Consider the following 23,937-nt stretch of genomic DNA (forward strand, 5'->3'; position numbering starts at 1 on the left):
ACACACACACACACACACACACACACCCTCATACACCAGTCATCGAGTGAGTGAAGCAGTCTTAAGTTGCCACCGAGTCAGAATGCCAGGGCCACAGCACGGTGGCCATGTTATAAATATCTCTCTGGAATCCCGACGTGTCACAGCCTCAGAATGCCTCCAGCAAACAGAAACCCCATTAGGTAAACAACAGCCCCATGGTTCCTGGACCCACACCAGGGTTCAAACACTATTCGTAATCGTTCAAAGACTTTGAGAGATTTACTTTAACCTGCCTGGAGTGCCAGATAGGCGGGGTTTGCAGTTCTGGGACTATTCTATTGGTTGATTAAGGCAGGCTAACTCAATCAAGAACACATAAGGTATTTGAAAATATTTCAAGTAGTGTTTGAACCCAAGGTGTGCCTGGGCACTGGAAGCTCTACGAAGCTATATACAGAGTAAGATGTGGATGTGTAGACACATAACTATGTAGCTTCGCACACATGCTCAAAACAGGGGGTGTCGCAGTGTTTGCTGGTATGACCGTGACACAGCCGGTAGGGTCGCGAACCTCCTTAGAGGTGACATATTTCCAGGATATCGACTATGACTCTGTGACCTGGTGATGTGTCTGGGATCATCCTGTGACAGAGAATCTGACAGGAATGTGATTGACAGGAAGATCCTCAGAGATCCTCAAAATCTAGGAATGAGTCAACCCTCTCTGTTAGTCACTGAGAGTCACTAGGGAACCGCCTCCTCACACTGTCACCCATCATCCTCACCCCTCCTCACCCCCTCCTCCCATTGCCATAGCTAACACCCCCCCCCCCCCCCATCCCATCCCATTCCCATAGCTACCCCATAATCAGCCCATATACTGGAGACAAAAGACAACAAAGTAGATGTGGGGTCCCAAGTGATCTTGGGCAACATAACATCACCCCTACAAAATGTCAGGATCATGTTAGGACACCAATACTCAGACAATACTTTCTCTGATAAAGATATCTCCATTCCTCAAGCATATGAATCACCTCAGATTCTCTACTCTTCATAATCTCCTCTTTTTGTTTTTATGAGCAAATACAGCAATAAAGCCCCTGAGAGATAATCATGTTTCAGTCGACATTATCAGCCCCTGAGAGATAATCATGTTTCAGTCGACATTATCAGCCCCTGAGAGATAATCATGTTTCAGTCGACATTATCAGCCCCTGAGAGATAATCATGTTTCAGTCGACATTATCAGCCCCTGAGAGATAATCATGTTTCAGTCTACATTATCAGCCCCTGAGAGATAATCATGTTTCAGTCTACATTATCAGCCCCTGAGAGATAATCATGTTTCAGTCGACATTATCAGCCCCTGAGAGATAATCATGTTTCAGTCGACATTATCAGCCCCTGAGAGATAATCATGTTTCAGTCTACATTATCAGCCCCTGAGAGATAATCATGTTTCAGTCTACATTATCAGCCCCTGAGAGATAATCATGTTTGAGTCTACATTATCAGCACCTAAGAGCTAATCATGTTTCAGTCTACATTATCAGCCCCTGAGAGATAATCATGTTTCAGTCTACATTATCAGCCCCTGAGAGCTAATCGTATTTCAGTCTACATGATCAGCATCTGAGAGATAATCATGTTTCAGTCTGCATTATCAGCCCCTGAGAGCTAATCGTATTTCAGGCTACATTATCAGCCCCTGAGAGCTAATCGTATTTCAGGCTACATTATCAGTGTGCCACTTGACCAGAATAGCAGTTGCACAGCAGTTGACTGTTTTATTTTTGTAGTGTCTTGCCCAGCTCCCACTGAGCACCTGATAGCATCACTGGGACTGCAGATCCTTCTCCATGCAGTGCCTGATGATGGGGGTAGCTTTGGGAATGGGATGGGGGGGGGGGGGGGGGGTGTTAGCTATGAGAATGGGAGGAGGGAGTGAGGAGTGGGTGACAGTATCTTTATGGCAATGAGAGGAGGGGGGTGGGGGGGGTGAGGTGACGGTATCTCTATGGCGATGGGTGGGTGGAAAGGTGTGGGTTAGCTATGGCAATGGGAGGAGGGGGTGAGAAGGGGTGAGGATGAGGGGTGACAATGTGAGGAGGGGGTGCCCTAGTCCAGTCTCTCAGTGACTGACAGACTGCCCCAACACACCGCCACCCACCCTCCCAAAATAGATCTAACGTTCCCAGCGGGGGGGGGGGGGGGGGGCAGCAGTCCTGATAAAAATCAGCTGTCACTAGAGCCACAGGACTAGAGACTAAAGAGAGGCACAGTGACACGACAGGCAGACAGAGAGCCACAGAGAAAGAGAGAGAGAGAGAGAGAGGGGAACAGCCACAGGACTAGAGACTAAAGAGAGGCACAGTGACACGACAGGCAGACAGAGAGCCACAGAGAAAGAGAGAGAGAGAGAGAGAGAGAGAGAGAGGGGAACAGCCACAGTCCGAAAAAGGCTAAACACTACAGAGAAACACAAGCTATCCCAGAGCCATCACAGGAACTGCATCAGCCGACAACCAGCGGGGTTTGATCTGTATTCAGAGAGACAACCACAGTGGGAGAGTAACAACTACACTTGCTGTAATTGTTTGTAAGTATTATGGATTCACTTACAGAAGTGTTTATTTTTTAAATTAAACAAGTTTTTTTCTATATGAACGGGGCTGTAGATTACTTTTCTGTTTGTTTGTTCCAGTCGACGAGGAGGCTTTGTAGTGCCATGTCAATAAGACAAAAGCTGGTGTTTGAGCCTGATAAAAGATGACAGTGAGTTAAATGAGGATTGGGGATATGGGGATATGGGGATATGGAGATATGGGGATATGGGGATATTTTGATATGGGGATATGGGAATATTTTGATATGGGGATATGGGAACATTTTGATATGGGGATATGGGGATATTTTGATATGGGGATATGGGAATATTTTGATATGGAGATATGGAAATATTTTGATATGGGGATATGGGAATATTTTGATATGGAGATATGGGAATATTTTGATATGGAAATATTTTGATATGTGGATATGGGAATATTTTGATATGGAGATATGGGGATATGGAGATATGGAGATATGGAAATATTTTGATATGGGGATATGGGAATATTTTGATATGGGGATATGGGAATATTTTGATATGGGGATATGGGAATATTTTGATATGGAGATATGGAAATATTTTGATATGGGGATATGGGAATATTTTGATATGGAGATATGGGAATATTTTGATATGTGGATATGGAGATATGGGAATATTTTGATATGGGGATATGGAGATATGGGAATATTTTGATATGGGGATATGGGGATATGGGAATATTTTGATATGTGGATATGGGAATATTTTGATATGTGGATATGGGGGTATTTTGATATGTGGATATGGGATATGAGGATTTTCGAAGCTAAGGAAATAACTTATCTGTCATCAAAATAATATTAATATTAATATTAATAATTTAGCCAAACATACATTGCCGGTCCATTTAATGTTGTCTGCATCAACGTTAAGTCTGCAGAGTTTAGTGTAATTCATTATTCTAAATATCCTTTCATTTAATAGCAAATATTTATATCAAAAAAGAGGAAAAAAGTGACATCTTAATCTTAATCTTAATCTTAATCTTAATCTTAATTGATGGGTCGTAGTCACCGTTGATGGATCAAATCCTGCCCCTTGACCACCCTGTCTTTGTCACACACTGATATCTAATGTGTGTGTGTGTGTGTGTGTGTGTGCGTGTGCACGCGTGTGCGTGTCTGCACACACTGATATCTAATGTGCGTGTCCGCACACACTTGGGAGTCATATTAAGAAGGCTGCTATATGCAGCCAGCCACCCAAGGTCATGGAACCAAGTGTCTTAGAGGTTTTTTTTTTCCCATGGGCCATCTTTGCAATTTCTCAAGTGAGTGGCTATCGTCTCTCAGACCCTAATCCTTAGACATGACAAGAATGGAGGATCAGAGGTCATGGTTGACCAATTACAGACCTCCTCTCTGGAAACCTAAATGCATCGTGATAGAGTTGATGTGGAGCAAGAGCAATAGTAATGACATCACAATGCATTTTGTTTTACCCCCCCTGTTTTAATTAAGCTGACAGTTGGTATCGATTCCATTTAAAAAATCAGCATGTTTTTTAAAGTCTGGTGACATTTTGGGGGGGGGGAATTTTCCTAGACAACCATTTTGTAAATCGGTAATAGTTTTATGACCTGTCTGTGAATCTGTAGCTACAATCGAAAGCAGCTGAGCTGGTTGGTTGGGAACTAATACCTACTGCATTTAGCCGTCATTTGGACAGCTGTCAGTGGTGCAAAATCCCCACATTTCTGATCTTCTAATAGCTTCTCTCTTCATTCCTGTGCAGATAGAGAAGGGGATAGCTAGACTGGAAGAGCCAGACCCCGTTGAGGTGCCTGACCGTGTGAAATAGCTCAAAGACGTGCTGGCTTGGCTAAATGTGCGCTTTGCCAGACAGCTAGCTAGCGAACATATTAAATAATACTTCAGTTGAGATTTGTCCATAGTTGGATTTTTAAGTTTCCTCCTCTGTACAGCGGTAAAAGCTCTTTCAAAAGGGAAATCATCTGGAAACAGTTGATTACATTAATAGTTGTCACTAGTTACCACAGCCACAAAATCGTAAATCGATTATGTCGTAAAAATTCATGAAATCTACCATTTAAGGTTAGGGTTAGCCGTAAGGTTAAATGTGTGGTTAAGGTTAGGTTAAAAATCTGAATTTTAAGAAGAGAAAATGGCAGAATTAGGGTGGGTGTTTGTGACTTTGTGGCTGTGGTAACTAGTGACCACAGAAATACCGCTTCTGTTTTATCCCCAATTACCTCTCATCTTCAACTTAACTTATGAATAACACTTGATTAATAAACATCAAAAGCATGTTAATTGTTACCATATTCTCAGGAAGTGTTCAATTTAAACTGTGAGTTATCAATAGAGCATAGGTCAAAGGACATAACCAATAGTGACCAACACCTTTATCAATAGCTGATCAATAAGCATCAATAGCATGTTAATTGTTACCATATTCTCAGGAAGTGTTCAATTTAAACTGTGAGTTATCAATAGAGCATAGGTCAAAGGACATAACCAATAGTGACCAACACCTTTATCAATAGCTGATCAATAAGCATCAATAGCATGTTAATTGTGTTCCCACTGAGTGTTCAGCTTTAGACCCAGGCACATCTCTGGGGTTATGACCTCAGTCACAACTCGTGTGACATTATGTTGTCTCATTCCATCTGCTCACCCAGCTATGGGTGACGCCAGTAAGCTGACCCATCCTTTTGTCCGGCAAGAGCTTACTGCGTGAAAACGGAGGTATGTTCGAATCTGGACATTAGTTACAGATGAGGGGTCTATCCAGCAGGGCCCATGGCTACTGCTGACCCCTTAAAAGCAGGCCTGCAGGGGCTTAGCTACTGTTGTTTGGACTGACAGAACAGTGTGAAAATACTCCTATACACACTGGGGCTCGTGGCGTTCAGTGGTTGGGGCTGCTATTGTTTCAATGTTTATTTCGAAATTGGGATGAGGTTTTGTATTACATGCTAGTGTAGATGTTTGCCTCAATATATGTTATATGTGCCTCTAGTGAATAGGACATCTTGTGGCACAAAACGCGGCAGGGTAGCCTAGTGGTTAGAGCATTGGACTAGTAACCGGAAGGTTGCAAGTTTAAATCCCAGAGCTGACAAGGTACAAATCTGTTGTTCTGCCCCTGAACAGGCACGAAAACCACTGTTCCTAGGCCGTCATTGAAAATAAGAATTTGTTCTTAACTGACTTGCCTAGTTAAATAAAGGTACAAATATATTTTTTAAAACATAGATGTGAAATACCTGTGAAACACCACCCCTTTGTGTTTGAATGGGGAAAACCTGGCTGCCGAGATAGAATTACAAGCATTCTAACGTTCTAGTTCTAGTATCTAGTATTCCATTCAGGCATTCTTCTGACCTGTTGTGTTTTGGTCAGGTATGGATGGCTGTAATGGAGGTGAGTCACACCAACAATGTGCTTAACACAAAATCAGGGGTCGCTCCAGCTGAGCTAGCAGTTGCTGTTGTTTTTAGTTTCTTCCTCCAAGTCGTGATGGTCAGCCAACGGGATGGCGTTTGTTGAGTGTCTAAGGCAACTGGTGGCAGGTTGTAGCTGTGTGTTGAGGCAGGACATTTTGTTTGTCATTGCAGAACGACCAGAACATCCATCGAACTCTAGTTTTTGCTAATGTGTGGGTCCTTTCTCTGGTGTTGGTTAGGTCTACCCATTCATTAAACAGAAATTACTCATATTTCATGTTAACGGCATGTTTTCTAAGTGTATATATTCCATTATTTTAGCAACGATATGTATTTGTATCTGTAACAACAGATAATGCAGCGACACTTGATAATGAAGTAATTACATTACTGCCTGTTACATTATTTTTTATTTTTTTGATTCTAAAGGTCGATTATTTTGCAGAGTCAGTCCTAATGGCATATAAAGGCCCATGTCTAAGAGGGAATAGTTCCTACAGTGTAACAATAGCAAACAGATAGGATAGCCACACATACCAACACCTCCCAGCTATATATATATATATATATATATATATATATATATATATAGACTCCATTATCAGCCAACCCTCAGCATAGCCAACAACAGAGACACAGTTTATTAATGCTGTGCGGTGCATACCATACCATGGTGCACAGAAATATCACTGTCCTTATGTGGGTCACTGCACTTTTACACTGACTGTTACCGTACCGTATGTAAATCAACAAAAAAGTGTCTACTATATTAAATTAAACATTAAAAGGTTTAATACAGCCTTTTGTCTTTAATCTCAATATTGAATCCTTTCTGGGTAACAATTAAGTAACTTAATGTGATTGTTTAAAAAAAATAATAATAATTGCTAGGACTGTCTGTAAGTGGCCTGAGTGGGGAGGGGAAAAAAATGAAAACTGGCTGTGATTGGCAGAGAGGTTTGGAACTCTCTTTCTTATTGGTCGAAAATACCATCCTACCAAAAACAGGCTGAAATTTCAGGCAGTCTTTTCAAACCACTCTTTCAAACCACTCTCAAAACACAACTATAATAATTTTCACATTATTATTCCAACCTCAAAGTGTCAAAATATATATAAATCACAGGTAAATCACGTTTTTGACTGCACTGAACCTTTAAACAACCAGACATGTCATTCCTTTCAATCATGTGCTAATTTTACAATTGTAATGTCTTTTAATAAATAATAAAGGTAAATAATAATTAAAAGTTGTTTTTAAGCAATAAGGCCCGAGGTGGTGTGGTATATGGCCAATATACCACGGCTAAGGGCTGTTTCTTAGGCACAACGCAACGTGGAGTATACGGTCTGATATACCATGGCTGTCAGCCAATCAGCATTCAGGGATCGAACCACCCAGTTTATAACAGACTACAAACACGTATTTTATGTTACTGGAGCTGTAGATACGGTATAGGCTAGGATACAAGATGAGACCCAGATGACATTGATCAACATTATCAGAAGCTTTCGTGAAATCAATTCCTAATCAATCAATCTATATATGTCTGTGTTGTAGATGACAAGAGGAGTCTCCAGCTGAGTTATAGAGACACCCCGTCAAGACAAGGTCGAGACAGAGAGAGGACCTCCAGCTCAGTGAGAGACAGATCAGCTCTATACCTGTCAAGAGTAGCAGCTGCCGAATCCCCGGGAAGCTCCACACACACAGTGAGTGCCTGGCATTCCTCCCATTCCTCCACACACCACAAAGATGGACACAGGGACGGACAGACATACATGCACAAAATTATACACACACACACACACACACACACACACACACACACACACACACACACACACACACACACACACACACACACACACACACACACTGGGATCAAATGCCAGGAAGACCGGGGAATAGCCATCATTCTCAGGATTCAAAATGAGTTGCATTACTTCTCAAGCATACATTTGAACGAAACGATTATCTGAATTGTAAATTGCTTTGTTTTCATTCAACAGAAATCCAGCAGTTCCTCAGGAAAGAGGACTACAGGCAGCAAGGTATAATATGTTAATCTAACACAATGTGTGAGTGCTGTGAAATTAATATAAAAAAAGATCCAACTGAAGAGCTGATGGGCAATGGGTTTTGCATAACACTGGTGATGACGGTGGTCACATTAACAATGGGGCGGCAGGGTAGCCTAGTGGTTAGTGCGTTGGACTAGTAACCGGAAGGTTGCAAGTTCAAATCCCCGAGCTGACAAGGTACAAATCTGTCATTCTGCCCCTGAACAGGCAGTTAACCCACTATTTCTAGGCTGTCATTGAAAATAAGAATTTGTTTTTAACTGACTTGCCTAGTTCAATAAAGTTTAAACAAATCAACATTATTACCCGAACTCGGTCAAATACATACTGTAATATACACATCTGTCCACATTTTAACATGGCAGTTTTTCTACTTGGTAAATGTATAATATTGATATGAAAAGCAATAACCTTGCTTCAAACACTACTCAGTGACTTTAAGACATAGGCATTAGCGCTGCTCTACTAACTGGTGTGAAGTTTGGCTAACCTTAGCTTGAGTGAAGATGGTTTGCTGTGAAAGACATCGAACAAGCACCGAGAAAAAGGTAAAGTATGGCTTCAATTGCTACACGCATGGCTACCTAACATACCTTAACTAATACTACTCTCTAACCGACTGAATACTGACAATAACACAAAGACCCTTTTCTCTTTTCATTCCAAGATGGCCGAGATAGCCCCAAAAAACACAGTTTCAGAAGCATGTCACGAGGAAGATGACCTGCCTCTGCCTCCACCTCCCCCTATCCCACCCAGACCTCAGAACTACGAAGAGTCCCCAGCCGCAGGTGGCCCCAACCAAGCCTTCATCCCTGTGCCCCCACCAAAGGAAACCTTCTCGACATTCTACCAACAGCGACAGAAGAATGAGCTGAAAAGACTCTTCAAACACATTCACCCAGACCTGAGGGAAAACATCAATGATGTAGTCGATGATGAGCTGGTTGCGGCGATGCAATCCGGAGGTGCCCAGACTGCAGCGGATGCGGGGTACCAGGGTGAGGTCCAGTCCATGAGGTGGATCTTTGAGAACTGGACCCTGGACAACATCGGGGACCACCCCCACATGACCAAGAAGCTTCTGGAAGATGAGACTCTTCAAGGCGGTGATGTCAGAGGAACATCCTCCATGTTCGAGCACTGCATGGTGGACGGAACCCAACAGATTGTCCAAAGGCAGAGTTCTGTCCGAGGGGATGTCCGGACATCGACTTGGCTGTTTGAGACCCAGCCCATGGATACACTCAACAAACTCCAGCCAGAGGAGGCCGAGCTGGTCGAGGCTGTTCTCAAGGAACCGATGCAGATTGGAGACGTGAGAGGAACTCGGCTACTCTTCGAATCCAAGCCACTGGACGCCTTAGGCCGTTGTAGCTCTGTAGAGGACCAGAGCTTCCTCAAGCTGAAGTCAGAGCTCCAGGAGCAGAAAGGAGATGTGAGGAAGACAGTGAAGCTCTTCCAGGCTGATCCTTGCTGCGCCCTCAGAGACGCAAGCGGCAACATCCACAAGATTAAGTCCATCTGCAGAGAGGAGATCTGTAGCAGCAACATTAGCACGGCACGCTGGCTCTTTGAAACTAAGCCTCTGGACATCATCAACAAGGGGACATCTGGGATGCAGATCATCCGGGGGATATCGCTGGAGGAAGGGCAAAAAGGAGGGGTGGACAGGAAGAGATGGATGTTTGAGACTCAGCCGTTCAACTCCATCCGAGAGGAGGGCATAGAAGACCGGTTTCAGGGGACAGTGGTCGAAGTTGTGCCTGATGCTGATGTTGGGAACAAACTAAAGATGTTTGAGACCCAGCCCTTGGCAGCACTGAAAGGAGACTCCACAGAAGTAGCTCTGGAGAAGGAGGAGATACTTGGAGGAGATGTCAAATCCTCCCTCTGGCTGTTTGAAACACAACCCATGGAAACATTGAAGGAATGCTATGAAGTTGGGCATTTGAAGAAAGTGATCCTCTCTACTGATGAACAAGGAGAAGTCAAAGGCAAAAAGCACATGTTCGAGAACTACAACATTAGAAAAGAGACCTTAGTCGGAGCAGAAATCCCAAGTAAAGATCATGAGATTGAGAAGGGTGACGTTAAATCATACAAGCATCTCTTCGAAACAATTCCCCTTTGCAATATCACCCAATCTCAGGAGGAAGTGCTGAACGGAAATACAGAAAACGACATCACAGCAGGAGATGTGAAAGGAAACAGAACGCTCTTCGAGACAACACCATTATATGCGATCAAAGACTGCACTGGGAATTTCCACGAGGTCACAACGGTCAACAGAGAGGAGTCCATCAAAGGAAGTGTCCAAAATTACAAGTGGATGTTCGAGACCAAGCCCATTGACCAGTTTGAGGAGGGAAAGAAGAATGTTGAGGTTATCAAAGGAATCACCAGGCAGGAGGATAGGTCAGGAGATGTCAAGATGACCAAGTGGCTCTTTGAGACACAGACCATTGATGGCATCCATTCCAAGTTCAACCAGTCGGAGCAGCAGCATAATTCAACAGAGCAACAGAAGGAGACTAGGAAAGGTGATGTCAAGACCTGCAAGTGGCTGTTCGAGACTCAGCCTGTGGACATCTTGTACGACAAATCAGAAAATATCCCAGATAAAGAAGAAGAGATTGAGAATACCAATGTGAAGTCTGTCACTTGGCTTTTTGAATCACAGCCTCTGGATAGCATTAAAGACAGTGAGGAGCAAAGTTTTAAATTATGCAGTACCATTCAGGATGGTGTCAAGGCTGAGGTTGGTGTGAAAACAGTGAAGCACCTTTTCGAGACAGAGACTTTAGATAGGATAAGGAAGGACACAGACACAGAGCAAGATGTTAGATATGTCAGCGAGTTGCATGTCCAGTCTGGTGATGTCTCTAGGGTCAAGGAGATCTTTGAGTCCAAGTCCTTAGATGAAATAGGTTCAGAGTCTATAAAAGTGTGTGATGAAGACGAAAGCATTCAGAAAGGATCCGTGCGTAAATGCACCTGGCTTTTTGAGAACCGTCCCATCAACACGATAAACGACAAGGAGGAAAATGGCCCAGACATGCATTGTGTCAACAACATCGAGGGTGGTGACGTCCATAACAAGAAGTTCATCTTCGAAACATTCTCTCTGGACAAGATCCATGATAAAGATCAGTTTCTGGAACACAAGTCGGAATCCGTGGAAAAGCCAGTGAGCAACGTCGACGTCAAGTCCAGCACCATGCTATTTGAGTCCCAGCCACTGTACGCCATTAGAGACAAGGAAGGCCAGTTCCACGAGGTTACCACAGTCCAGAAGGAGGAAGTGATGAGTGGCGATGTGAGAGGAGCTCGGTGGATGTTCGAGACGAAGCCCCTCGATGCCATCAAGGCGGAAAAGGAGATCTACGTGATCCGAGCTGTCACCCAGGAAGATGTAAAAAAGGGTGATGTCAAGTCAGCCAGGTGGAAGTTCGAGACCCAGCCTCTGGACTCCCTAACAGCTAAGGAGGAAGACGAGGAACCCACAGTCAAGGTTGTGGAAGACTTCGGAAACCGAACTGTGAAGCTCAACAAACAGCTCTTCGAGTCTGACCAGTCAGCCAGTAAGAAGTGTGTGAGGATGGTCAGTGTGACAGACGTTCAGCAAGGCGATGTCAGGACGTCCACCTGGCTCTTTGAGAACCAGCCCATCGACAGGCTGAAGGGAGAGCCAGAGGAGCAGGGCCCTGTCCAGATGGTCCACAGGGAAGACAACCAGAAAGGAGAGGTGAAACGCTGCACGTGGCTGTTTGAATCCCAGACACTGGACAAGATCAAGGATCCTGAATCCAATGTGAATGCAGCACAGGTCATTGAGGAGGAGATCCCAAAAGCAGACGTGAAGAGCACAACCTGGCTGTTCGAGACCACACCCTTAGACAAAATTGTCACAGTTGAAAGTGTGATTGACACACTCTCTCGTCTACATCAGCTCGAATTCATCCACTCAAGTGGAATCTTAATAGAGGCAAAAGAGGTCACAAACGTCAACATGGTGAAATACCAATTTCTTAAAACCGAGGGAGCACAGATTCAGAAGGAGGAGATAGTTGAAGGGAACATCAGAAACATCATGCTACAGTTATTGTCCAGATCGACCCTGAAGCCCCAGATCACTCTTTTAAAAGAGGTAGAACAGGGTAAAGTTCAGACAACAGTATTAGAAGTCGCAGTCAACCAGCCAGCATCAACAAACCAAGACAAAGATCAAAGTGTACAGAAACTGATCGAAAGCTTGCTTGTTCAAGATAAGCTGATGAAGAAGGGGATCATCATGCAGGAATCTGAGGGAGGACATGTAGAGATGACTGTTTACTCACTTCTCTGTCAAACTAAAATGGATAGTCAAGAGATTACAAGGGGAGATGTGAAGTCAACTATAGGCAACCTGTTAGCTACTGCTAACAATCAGAGGACAACCGCTTCATGTAGACTAGATGAAAATGAAAAGGGAAATGTCGACTTATACAGGAGTTGCATCGAGAAAGGAGATCTCCAAAAACTGAAGAGTCTTCAAATACAGCAATCAGAATTGGATGAACTTGACCTCATGACAAAGGAACAGATTGAGATTGTGCAAGGCGATGTGAAGGGGGCGAAGAAAAATCTTCAGAAACAGAAGGATCAAGTGGAACGTACCATTTCAGACGTCTTACCAGGGGATGTGAAGAATGCCAAAAGAGTCTTTTCTACAGAGGGTTCCATTGACCTTAGTGTTGAAAACTGCACTTCTAAAGAAGAGATCATCCGTGGGGATATCTCCTCAGCTAAACAGCAACTTGCTTTAAAACAGACTCTCTCTATGGAAAAGGAGGAAATCGTAGCCGGTGACATCAAAGCTACTCTGCAGTCTTTAGAAAGAGCAAAGCAACAGAGTATGCACTTGGAGCGCGATATCATAACCCCGGGAACTATCTATGACATGGATCTAGCAACACAGGGGCCGGAATCAGAGGGAAACCAGACACAGAAAGAGGAAATTGTATCGGGAGATGTGAAGGCAGCGAAGCAGTCCCTTGAGCTGGCAAAGAACCAGAGTCTATGTGTGGAGCGTGACATCATCGTGCCGGGAAAAATATACAACGTCAACATCTCATCTCAAGGACAGAGCTCGACGACAGTGAGGCAGTCTGCGTCTTCGTCGACCTGCAGAGGCCAGCGGATCACGACGACTTTCCGAAAGGTCAGTGACGCAGAGAGAGATCAGGCGAAAATTGAGGCTTGCCAACAGGGCTACGTGTCAAGGAGTTCAGATGTCATACATGTTAGCGCAGCGGATTCACCGCCAGCGGTCTCCGGCAGCACCACACAAACCCACCCTTATGTAAACTCAGAGTTTGATGATATTGAGAGGACAGGGACAGAAGAGGCAGAAGCAGAAGTGGTGAGAGGAGATATAAAAGCTGCTATTAGGTCTCTGCACAGTGCAGCGACAGAGCAGAGACCGCTAGTAGACAAACAGGAAATTGTAAGAGGTAATATGCAGATGGCGCTGCAATATCTTGAAAAGTCTAGTATAAATGTGTCCAAAGGAGACTATAAAGCTGCCATGCTATACAGGAACTCAGGTTATGCAGGGAGCAGAAAGAAAAGGGATGCAGAGACTGTGAAAAAGCAGTGTGTTGTAGTATCTATGCCTCCATCTGACACTGAATTGTCTCCTTCGGTTTCAGTAACCCTTGGCGAACCGCCAGCCAGCGCAGCACAGACTTCAGCAACTGTCACTTTTACAAATTTTGATGAAAACCCTAAAACACCCTCCACTGAAGCCCTAAGGCCACCTCCACTTCCTCCCAAAGCAAATGACAAAACACAACACCAGAAGCCGGCTCTACCACCAAAACCACAACGCTCAAAACAAACACCCAGCGACGCAACAGAGAATTCCACCCCTCCTCCAAAAACGCCTAGCCCGATTAAAGGTAACCAGCAAAGCCCAGTCATTCCCCCAAAAATGAAACCAGGGAACACATCTCCCCCTCCTTTGCCTCAGAAACCTTCATCAAATAGACAACAAACCACAAAGGACTCACAACCCAAATGTATTAATAAAGCAAAGCAGAACTCACCTCAGGCCAGTGCTACCAATAACATCCCAGCCGAGTACAAAAAGTCAGTTCAGCTTAAGCAAAAGCGGGAACAGAAAAACATTGGAACAACATTGGCAGTTGATCATCGTTCGGCCATGTCAAATGGCACTGAAAATGAGATGGACAGAAATGTAATACAGAAAATCAATGCAGCAAAAGAAATCCGAATGTGCATGCAGAGCTACACAGAAGATGGTAATGTACAAAAGGAAATAAACACAGACTTTCAGGTCGCAATCCAAAACTCCAGGGGGAAGGAGAAGAATGTTGTGGACACAGCCCCTGTGCTGCCAAATAAGATCAAAGTAATTCGGGAAAAGGTCAGCCAAGAAATACAGGTCACAAAAAACACCAACATGCAGCAGGGGAGAACAGATATTCACAATCAGGGCTGCAATACAGATCTCCAAGAACCCTACTCCCCAACTACGACAGATAGACTTTCAATGAGCCAACATAACAGTGACAAGCTGCCAGGAGGAGCATCCATAACAGTGACGAGCTGCCAAGAGGAGCATCACCAGAGACCTGAGGACAAAGTAGTTCTGAGGAAGAAGAAAGAAAAGAAAGAGACCGAGGACCAGCGACGTCAGAGGCTGTCTGTTCACAAAGATGACATTATGAGAGGGAACGTGAAGGCAGCGATGGAGATATTCGAGAATCTGAGGAAACGAGAGGAACTCAAGACGATCCTGTCTCAAGTTCAAGAGATAGAGGGAGAGACCAGGGAAGTGGATGTCAGTTCATTAAAGAGCTTATTCGAGAATGTACCCGCTTGGATAGTCACGCCTTGTAAACATACAAAGCAAAGTCACACAAAAGGGGAAAAGAAAGTTGAAATAGAGTCAGTGAGCAATGATATGGAAAGTGGATCTTCGGTAGAGACTGTATTCGGAGACCTAGAAAAGGCAAGCAAAGATATAATGCATTTGAAAGAACAGACGTTAGCAAAACTTATTGACATAGAGGAGGCGATCAGAAAGGCTTTGTATTCTGTATCCAATTTAAAATCTGAGGCTGATATCGCAGGTTTATCAGGACTCTTCAACGAATCCTTGCAGACCGAGCAAAGCCATCAACCCACCAACAACATAAGAAAAATCAGTATCGCATCCACCAAGGCCACTAAGGCCAAAACAGAACCAGCCAGGGAGGCATCTGAGGGGAAAACGAAAGGAGTATCAGGATCGTCAAAAAGATCAGAGTCAGCCCCACTCTCTCCGGTACTTGACAAGCCCCAAATCAAACAAAGCTCTACCTCCCCATCCTCTCCATCATTCATCTCCATTCACTCTGCTGCCAGGAAGCCTGTAGAACAGCCAAAGTCACCACAGCCACAGTTCTCATCATTCAAGCCTAAACCAGAGCGGTGTCCTTCCCCAAGCTCCCATGTAGCCAATGGTGACCTGGGTCAACAATCTGCCTCTGATTCCCCAAACCACTTCTACAGTCCTGCTAGTCCAAGACGAAAGGTCAGTATTTTGGAGGTGCAAACTGTCCCTGAGACTGTTCCTGCCGGAATCATTGGCACAAAGACGGTCAGTGAGAAATACGAGGAGATGGACTGCTTCGGCAACACATTTGTCTCGTCAAAGACTTCGACGTTTGTCACGAAGCACTCTGAGAAGTTTGGAGTAGCCACCAGTCCAACCAGGTATGAAGTCGTGACATCCCCTATCATGCAAAGGTCTGGTCATCCCTTTTCAGAAAACGCCAAAGAAGGTGGTACGGTTTTTGTAACATTTGGTCAACCAAAACCTGGAAAACTTTGAAATGACACATTTAATGTAGCATGGTTTGCAAAAACAATTGAATTTATGTATTATTGTAACCCACATGTATCCAGTATGGCCCATTTAGTTAATTATGTCATATAAATATTTATTCTTAGCTGCAAATGATGTTACCATAATTATTAAAAGATTTGTATAGACAGTATTGGTGTTAAATTGTGTCTCATGGACTTTTTGAACTGTAACTATAGTTTTGTCCTTTTATCAAATAATTGCAATATGTATTTTCTGTTGTGTTAATTATCAATAAATATTGTATTAAATAATGATATTTACATTTGACATTTACATTTTAGTCATTTAGTAGACGCTCTCATGTCCAGAGCAACTTATTTTGCTCAAAGTGTGGATATTTCTCATACTTTCTTCTGTCCAGACATTGTTTGCACCATTTTGGGAACGATCGCCAACACCATCACAACATTGCCGAAGTCAATTAAAAACAACATAACTCTGATTACATGCTCATAGTCCACTTTGGGTACAGCAAATTATGAACAGCTACAGTCTCTATGCATTTAGTGAAAAACTGTGTAAATATATGGTATAACAGTACAATCATCATCACATTGTTGCTATCGTCATAGTTTCAGTCCCCTGAGAAGGAGATATGCTCCGCCTGCCTGACACCTGTCTACCCCATGGAGAAAATGGTGGCCAATAAACTGGTGCTTCACAACAGCTGCTTCTGCTGCAAACATTGTAAAAAGAAGCTCAGGTGAGATATTTCCTGTGATACCGGTATATCCAATGCAAATCAATCAATCAATCAATCAATCAATCAATCAATAAACAAATATAGAATTGACCATTACATGAGATATGCAACCACCCATGATCTTTAAGGTGTGAATTCTCAAAAGCTATTTCTAATTGAAGTAATTCTAAAGCATTGTAAAAGGAATGAGAAACTAAATCAAGCAAACAAAAATAAAATAAATAAATTTCTAATAGGCCTACAACATGTTTGTTTTTGACTTCATTGCAGCATTCGAAACTATTCATCTCTTTATGGAGAGTTCTACTGCATTTCCCACTACGACCAGCTTTTCAAAAGGAAGGGAAATTATGACGAGGGGTTTGGGCACAAACAACACAAAGATCGCTGGCTTCCAAAGCCCCAAGAACCTGAACCAGATAACAAGAATGACAAGAAAATCCCCAAAGGCTCTACAAGGTCTAAAGGCCCTAAAGCTAACATGGCAGTTGGTGATCCTAAAGCTAACATGACAGTTGGTGATTTTCTTGATGGTTTACCAGAGCCCTCTGCAGGTGTCAGTCAGGGAAAGTCAGTCAGGGAACCTATTAGTAACAGTAGTCCTGATAGCAGGAACAAGCTGAAGCATAGTTGGCCACCAGAGAAGAAATGGACAGGGGTTAGTCGTTCAAGTGCACAGCAGGTTAACACTCCGAGACCAATCGTGCCAGTTACTGACACACCAACTCAGGAAAGGTCATTGATTAATCATAGATCAGAAAACCTAGCAGGGAAAAATACACCAAAGAGAAACCAGGTTGAAGTAAGGAAAGAGGTGCTTTCAGAACAGGACAAGATACACCCTACTGCTACAGCTTCAGGAAGGAGGGAAATATCAAAAACAGATGTGATTGACTCACCTGAGGCACCTCGTACAGAGAAGACCAGACCATGGAGTGTTTCATCCAAAAGAGCCCTCTTTCAACAGGAAACAGTTACCACAGTGAAAACCGTTGTCTCTTCATCTCGTACAATGCCAGGAAGCTCGGTCACCACCACAAAACAGAAAACAGAGCAGGTTAAGTCAACGCCATCAGCAGTGAAGAAATACATTTCGATTTCTGATGGAAAGACTGATTCTGCGGGCAAAACTAAAAAGTCTGTTCGGTTTTCACCAAGCCTTGATGATGATCTTGACAAAGAAGACAGTCCATCTGCCTCTGAGTTGAATTCAGATAGAGAAAATCAAAATCAAAATGGTCACCCAGGTTATGCTTCTGTTGAGGAGATAGATAACAATATCACAATGAAGCAACGTCATTTGTCCGTTGAGGCAGAGGAAAGAGAAGTACAAAGTGAGGCGATATATAATCCATATCAATATAATTCAGATGAAAAAATTACAGATCCCTATGAATACAATTCCCATGAGAAAATGGAAGGACTCAAGGGTGAACATGTTGATAGAGCTCAAGCATCTGTTGCAGAACATGCAGGTATTGGTGTCAGCCAGGAGAACACACAGTCCGAGGTTCCAGTGGCTGTCAACACAAACAGCGAGAGTCTAAATGGACTATTACTGACCTCTGATATGGTTGATAATCCACATGTTGTCCAAGTAAATGATCATTCAACTCCGGAGGCAACAACAGTGAATCTCCCAGAACCTGCAGGGATGATGGACATTGGAGCAGAACAATTTGAACAATCTGATTCTGTTGATCAAAAGGTCAGGGAAAGCGAGCCGAACCTTGATGAGAAGAATCGTACAAATAATGAAAATCAACTTGATGGCAGTGATGAAGTACAACAGCAGGAGAGGACGGTTGACCAGTCGAAGGGTGCAGGGAGATCCAACTCTTCGAAGAGCAAACAGAATGAGAAGACACCTATGAAAAAGGGAGGATCCTGGTCTAACCGAAAAAGTCCTTTGTCCAAACTTTTCACGTCAGGTGGAAATGAAAAAACCAACAAGGCTGAAACTACGGATAAGAAGAAACCTGACGCCAAACCCAGGAGCATCTTGGGAAAACTGTTCCAATCATCACCAGATAAAAGACAGGACTTGAAGAAAACCCAAGAGACCAAAGCAGACACAGAAGATGAAAGGAAAGAAACAGTCAATGTTCAGACAGAAGAGAAACATGCGGAAGGTATGAAGGATGAGGTATTTGATACAGAAAAAGGAACAGGTGGTGACCTAGCTTTGGAACAACCAGAGGGTGTAAGTAATGTAATTGAAAACTGCTTTTCTGAAGACCTCATTCCATTTAACAGTGTTCTAATTGAAGGTAATACCACGGACACCCTCCCATCACTTGAGTCTACGATTCCTTTGATTGTCCCTGATTTCACAGGTGACAATCTATCTCCTGTAGAGCCTAATCTGCTTGCCTCTGGATACATCAGCTCTGTGGTGGATGCTGAGGATATGAATCCATTCAGTGACCCCGAGCCAACGTCACAGGGAAGCGAAGTTGAAAGCCTGTCAATTTTCGACACCGTTATGCCTGTTTCCAGTGATCTCAATTCTAGTTCCACCGTTGTGAACGATACAGAGATGACAGTTGCTGGTAAAATATTAGAGGCCTCAACCGATCAGACTTTAACTTCTAAGAGTGGTGACGACGTATCCTGTCCAGTTCCTGGACCACTTTGGGACACAGTCGACGACCCTTTTGGAAATGGTGTAAATTCTAGACCAGCTGTCCCACTGACCACTCAGACAAACCCAGACGCATCTCTCAACCTCATGAATCAAACGTTTGGCGTGCTGGGGTTAGAAGAAAATAATCTCAGCGAAGGAGGGCTTTTTAATCTGGGTGGAGAGGTTTCTCAAGAATCTCCCAATCCTTTTGATCCGCCACAACCTCAAGAGGATATATTCATCAATGTCTCAGGAGACACATCATCATCAACAGTATCTCTGAGCCACGATTTTCTCTCTGCCAGTGCTCCTGCTGCCGATTCCTTCAGCATGTTAGGGTCTCAAATGAAATCTACAGAGAATCAAGATATATTCGGGATTGGTAATGAGTTTATAGTTCCTGACCAAGCAAGGCAGGGTGAAACCAATACCACTGAACAAGATCACACTGAGATGCAGAGCCAAAATCTATTTGATTTAAGTACACCCACAACAAATCAGGCAGTGCCGAACGACGTTGATTTCGACATATTCGGCACAGAGTGTGGTATTAGTATCACTGCTCAATCACCTGCTTCCAATGTGTTCGGCCAAGACGGAGCAGACCCCTTTGCGGATCCTTACACATTTTCTGATGACATCTTTGGGATGAGTAATAATTCAGTCAGTGGAGACACTGTGACACAGAAGCCCAGTCAAACCAATTCCAACTCTAGCACCTTTGATGATTTCCTAGGGTTAGAGACTCCAGAAATTGCCATCACCCCTGTTGCTCCTGCACAAAGCCAGAGTCTATTTATTGATGATACCTTCTCTTCAGAGCCTGTAATGCAGCCATCTTCTGCACCAAGCAATCCCGATATGTTCATGGATGGATTTCTGGATCCTATGGGTGGAAACACTGCAACAACGACAGTGACAGCAACGTCTGCTTCTGACAATAGCTGGATGGATGACTTTTTAGGATAATTAAACACAAAAAACCTTTGTTTTAAGTCAGAAGTAGGCATTGGTCTGAAGCCTGAAAATTAAAGGATATTCACATGAGCATCACCAGGCCTACTTCACCCATACTCTACTGAGGTTTTGCTACTACAGCAGCAACGTTGGTCTATTGTACTTCAAACAATTTGTATGCAGGTTGTTTATGATGCAAAGTTTCTCAAACAGCCTAATTCATAATCAGAGGTGCTCCCACAATGTGATTTGTACCGCATGCAACCTCCACTAGTTAGGCACTAGATAGTATGCCTCGATCTGAGAGTAATGCTATATACAGTGAAGTCCTAACACATTGGCACCCTTGATAAAGAGGAGCAATAACGACAGTGTAAACTAAATCATTAAAATACCTAAATCCGGCTAAATAAACCGTATGCTCCAAAAAAACATATTTCATACTAATACAATTACTCAGCAAAAGAAGGTAAGGGTCAACATTATTGACACCCTTAAAGATTTCTTAGAAAGGAAGTGGTCAAAAGTTTAGTATTTGGTCCCATATTCACGGATTGACTACATCAAGCTTGTGACTCTACAAACTTGTTGGATGCATTTGAGAATGCAATGTGAGAAAGTTACAGAGGGTCAAAGATCATACCCCCAAGATGCTACATCCCCCCCCCCCCCCCCCTCACCATTACCAATAACAGGGGAGGTTAGCATGTCGTCGGGGGTGTATGATCTTTGATCCTCTGTAACTTTCTCATTCATCATTATTCACGACTCATTCAGGACGATCTGTAATCATGGTAGCATTCACATTAATGTAGACATTTTCAGAAGCATATTATATTCTTATTTACAATAAGACTGACTTCAAAATGACAATACTGTCCTTTACCATTCATTTATATTGGGCACATAATAATCTGAAAAAACTACCAAAACGAACTGCAAATGCATCCAACAATGTATGACATGAATGTGAAAACACCTTAATTAAATATGAAATCATTTTCTTGCGTAGTTATGATTTAGTAGCTTGAAAAAGCATTGATCTAGTGATGCAAAAGTATGTACTGTCATAATACTGTATCTTAATCCAAACTGCATTTTAGAATGTGATCGAAAACTATTTTGTTTCTTGAGTTGTCATTAATAACATTTAATTATGATACATGTGTAATAAAATACTGTTTCTAACAGATTTCACATAAAATGCATCATATTGCACTTTATAATGCAAATTATATCCTAAACACTGTAGGCACCTTTATTAAAGACATGATGTAATGAACAGAATGCCACAGTTTTCTGTCCAATCATCTTTTAATGATTCTGCATACCGTATAGCCCATCTTCTTTTCAGATTATTTATAGTGAATTAATCTCCATTGCAGTCTGTTTTAAAAAACTCTAATTGTCTTTATTGACTTTATTTTTTTATATATTACAACCTGTTTCATATTATTTACTGCAATGCAGTCTTGCAGTTTGTCCAAATGTACAAAGTCAAACATATTTGAACGAATCTGAAGAATCTTTAAATTGATATTGTAAAGGTTGCATTTGTTCTTGAGATGTTTCTAATTGAATGTTCCTCAATGATTGAGATTTTTTTTTGTATAGTGCCTTAAAAAACATGTAAACAATCCAAAAATATAAATAATATATAGTGCATTTGGAAAGTATTTAGACTTTCACATTTTGTTATATTATTCTTTAACGGATTCATTTGTTTTCCATCTACATTCAATAAAAATAAAAAATGAAATATCACATTTACATAATTATTCAGTCCCTTTACTCAGTCCTTTGTTGAAGCACCTTTGGCAGCGATTACAGCCTCGAGTCTTCTTGGGTATGATGCTAGAAGCTCGGCACACCTGTATTTGGGGAGTTTCTCCTAATTCTTCTCTGCAGAACCTCTCAAGCTCTGTCAGGTTGGATGGGGAGCGTCACTGCACTGCTATTTTCAGGTCTCTCCAGAGATGTTCGATCAGGTTCAAGTCCGGGCTCTGGCTGGGCCACTCAAAGACATTCAGAGACTTGTCACGAAGCCACTCCTGTGTTGTCTTGGCTGTGTGCTTAGGGTTGTTGTACTGTTGGAAGGTGAACCTTCACCCCAGTCTGAGGTCCTAAGTGCTCTGGAGCAGGTTTTCATCAAGGATCTCTCTGTACTTTGCTCCATTCATCTTTCCCTCAATCCTGACTAGTGTCTCAGTTGCTACCGCTGAAAAACATCCCCACAGCATGATGCTGCCACCATCCTGTTTCACATTAGGGATGGAGCCAGGTTTCCTCCAGACGTGATGCTTGAAATTCATAACAAAGAGTTCCATCTTGGTTTCATCAGACCAGATGATCTTGTTTCTCATGGTCTGAGAGTATTTAGGTAACTTTTGGCGAACTCCAAGCGGGCTTTCATGTTCATTTGACTGAGAAGTGGCTTCGGTCTCTACCGTAAAGGCCTGATTGGTGGAGTGCTGCAGAGACGTTTGTCCTTCTGGAAGGTTCTCCCATCTCTACAGAGGAACTCTGGAGCTCTGTTCTGCGTTCTCCTGTTCTTTCAAGGGTGATCTTCCAAGAACACCTGACACTGTCTAGACAACACAGAGTGCTTAAAATCCGCTAACTTTGAAACATACTTCAAATTAACCTCTAACCTGAACAGGAAACCGCATCATCAGCCAGCGTCAACAAAGCTATCTTTTTTATGCTAGCTAGCTACGTCTGTTTACATTATAGACGATGTAGCACCGTGAGCAACTAGTGCTCGCAATTCAGTGAACAACCATCCCAGAACGGAGATATTTAACACAAATAACAAGTAAACAAGTAACAGAATAAATGTTATCAGTACCTGTTAGTGAATTAAACTGACACACCAGAATCATTTTTTGTGGGGTCCTCCTCTCGCAAATTGCTTGGTCTGCTGCTACTTCATTGTGGACCTATTTATTTTAACCAGGCAAGTCAGTTAAGAACAAATTCTTATTTACAACGACGGCCTACCCTGCCCAAACCCTAACGACGCTGGACCAATTGTGCACCGCCCTCTATGGGACTCCCAATCAAGGATGGTTGTGAAACAGCCTGGAATTGAACCAGGGCCTGTAGTGACACCTCTAGCACTGAGGTGCAGTGCCTTAGACCTCTGCGGCACTCGGGAGCCCCCCCCTAACAGGTATGCTTCATGAATTCTACAGAGGCTGAAGCAACAAAAAAAGATGACATTTTGCTTACTGTTTAAGAGTGATAACTAAATATTTGTTATATTGAATTGGTTAAGGACTAAGCATTTACACGGTAAGGTAATGTTGTAGTCGGCACATGTGACAAAGTTTGATTTGATTTGATAACTACCACGAATAGTGGTGTGTCACTGTGAAGCAAACAATTCCATGCATTGGGACTGCTGGCGTTTCATTTCCAGTTAGCAGGCATTGTAATACATTCATACAACTATAACAGCCATGCCTATTATTAAAACGACACCGACATTCAAGATAGCGTTGTTTTCTATTCACCTTGATGCATTGATGACTAATATTGCTAGGTGGTATGATGTAATACAACTAGAATAAAAGACCGAGGCTTCTTCCTCCTA

General features: G+C 42.9%; 2 protein-coding genes across 9 annotated transcripts in view; both read left to right on the forward strand.

The window, feature by feature from the left end:
• The window catches only part of xirp1 (xin actin binding repeat containing 1), a 27,031-nt gene extending 4,919 nt beyond the window's left edge, over window positions 1-22,112 (forward strand). For 6 of the 8 annotated variants that reach the window (XM_090182899.1, XM_036986598.2, XM_090182902.1 and 3 more), the window contains exons 6-9: window positions 7,615-7,766; window positions 8,067-8,108; window positions 16,629-16,759; window positions 17,030-22,112. In XM_090182899.1, the coding sequence (XP_090039025.1) occupies window positions 7,615-7,766; window positions 8,067-8,108; window positions 16,629-16,759; window positions 17,030-20,354 (3,650 nt within the window). In that variant the 3' untranslated portion in view covers window positions 20,355-22,112. Of the gene's footprint in view, window positions 1-2,110; window positions 2,585-7,614; window positions 7,767-8,066; window positions 8,109-8,805; window positions 13,342-13,831; window positions 16,308-16,628; window positions 16,760-17,029 lie in introns of those variants that run through there. The other 2 variants (XM_036986597.2, XM_090182897.1) reach the window with 2 other exon arrangements.
• LOC149982173 (xin actin-binding repeat-containing protein 1-like) lies at window positions 14,113-16,307 on the forward strand. Its single transcript, XM_090182904.1, has one exon. The coding sequence runs from the start codon at window positions 14,113-14,115 to the stop codon at window positions 16,018-16,020; it is 1,908 nt and encodes a 635-aa protein (XP_090039030.1). The 3' UTR covers window positions 16,021-16,307.
• Window positions 22,113-23,937: the final 1,825 nt, after the last annotated feature.

The sequence above is a fragment of the Oncorhynchus mykiss genome, chromosome 8 (genome assembly GCF_057628025.1).
Source record: "Oncorhynchus mykiss isolate SJ-2025 chromosome 8, ASM5762802v1, whole genome shotgun sequence".
NCBI lineage: Eukaryota > Metazoa > Chordata > Actinopteri > Salmoniformes > Salmonidae > Oncorhynchus > Oncorhynchus mykiss.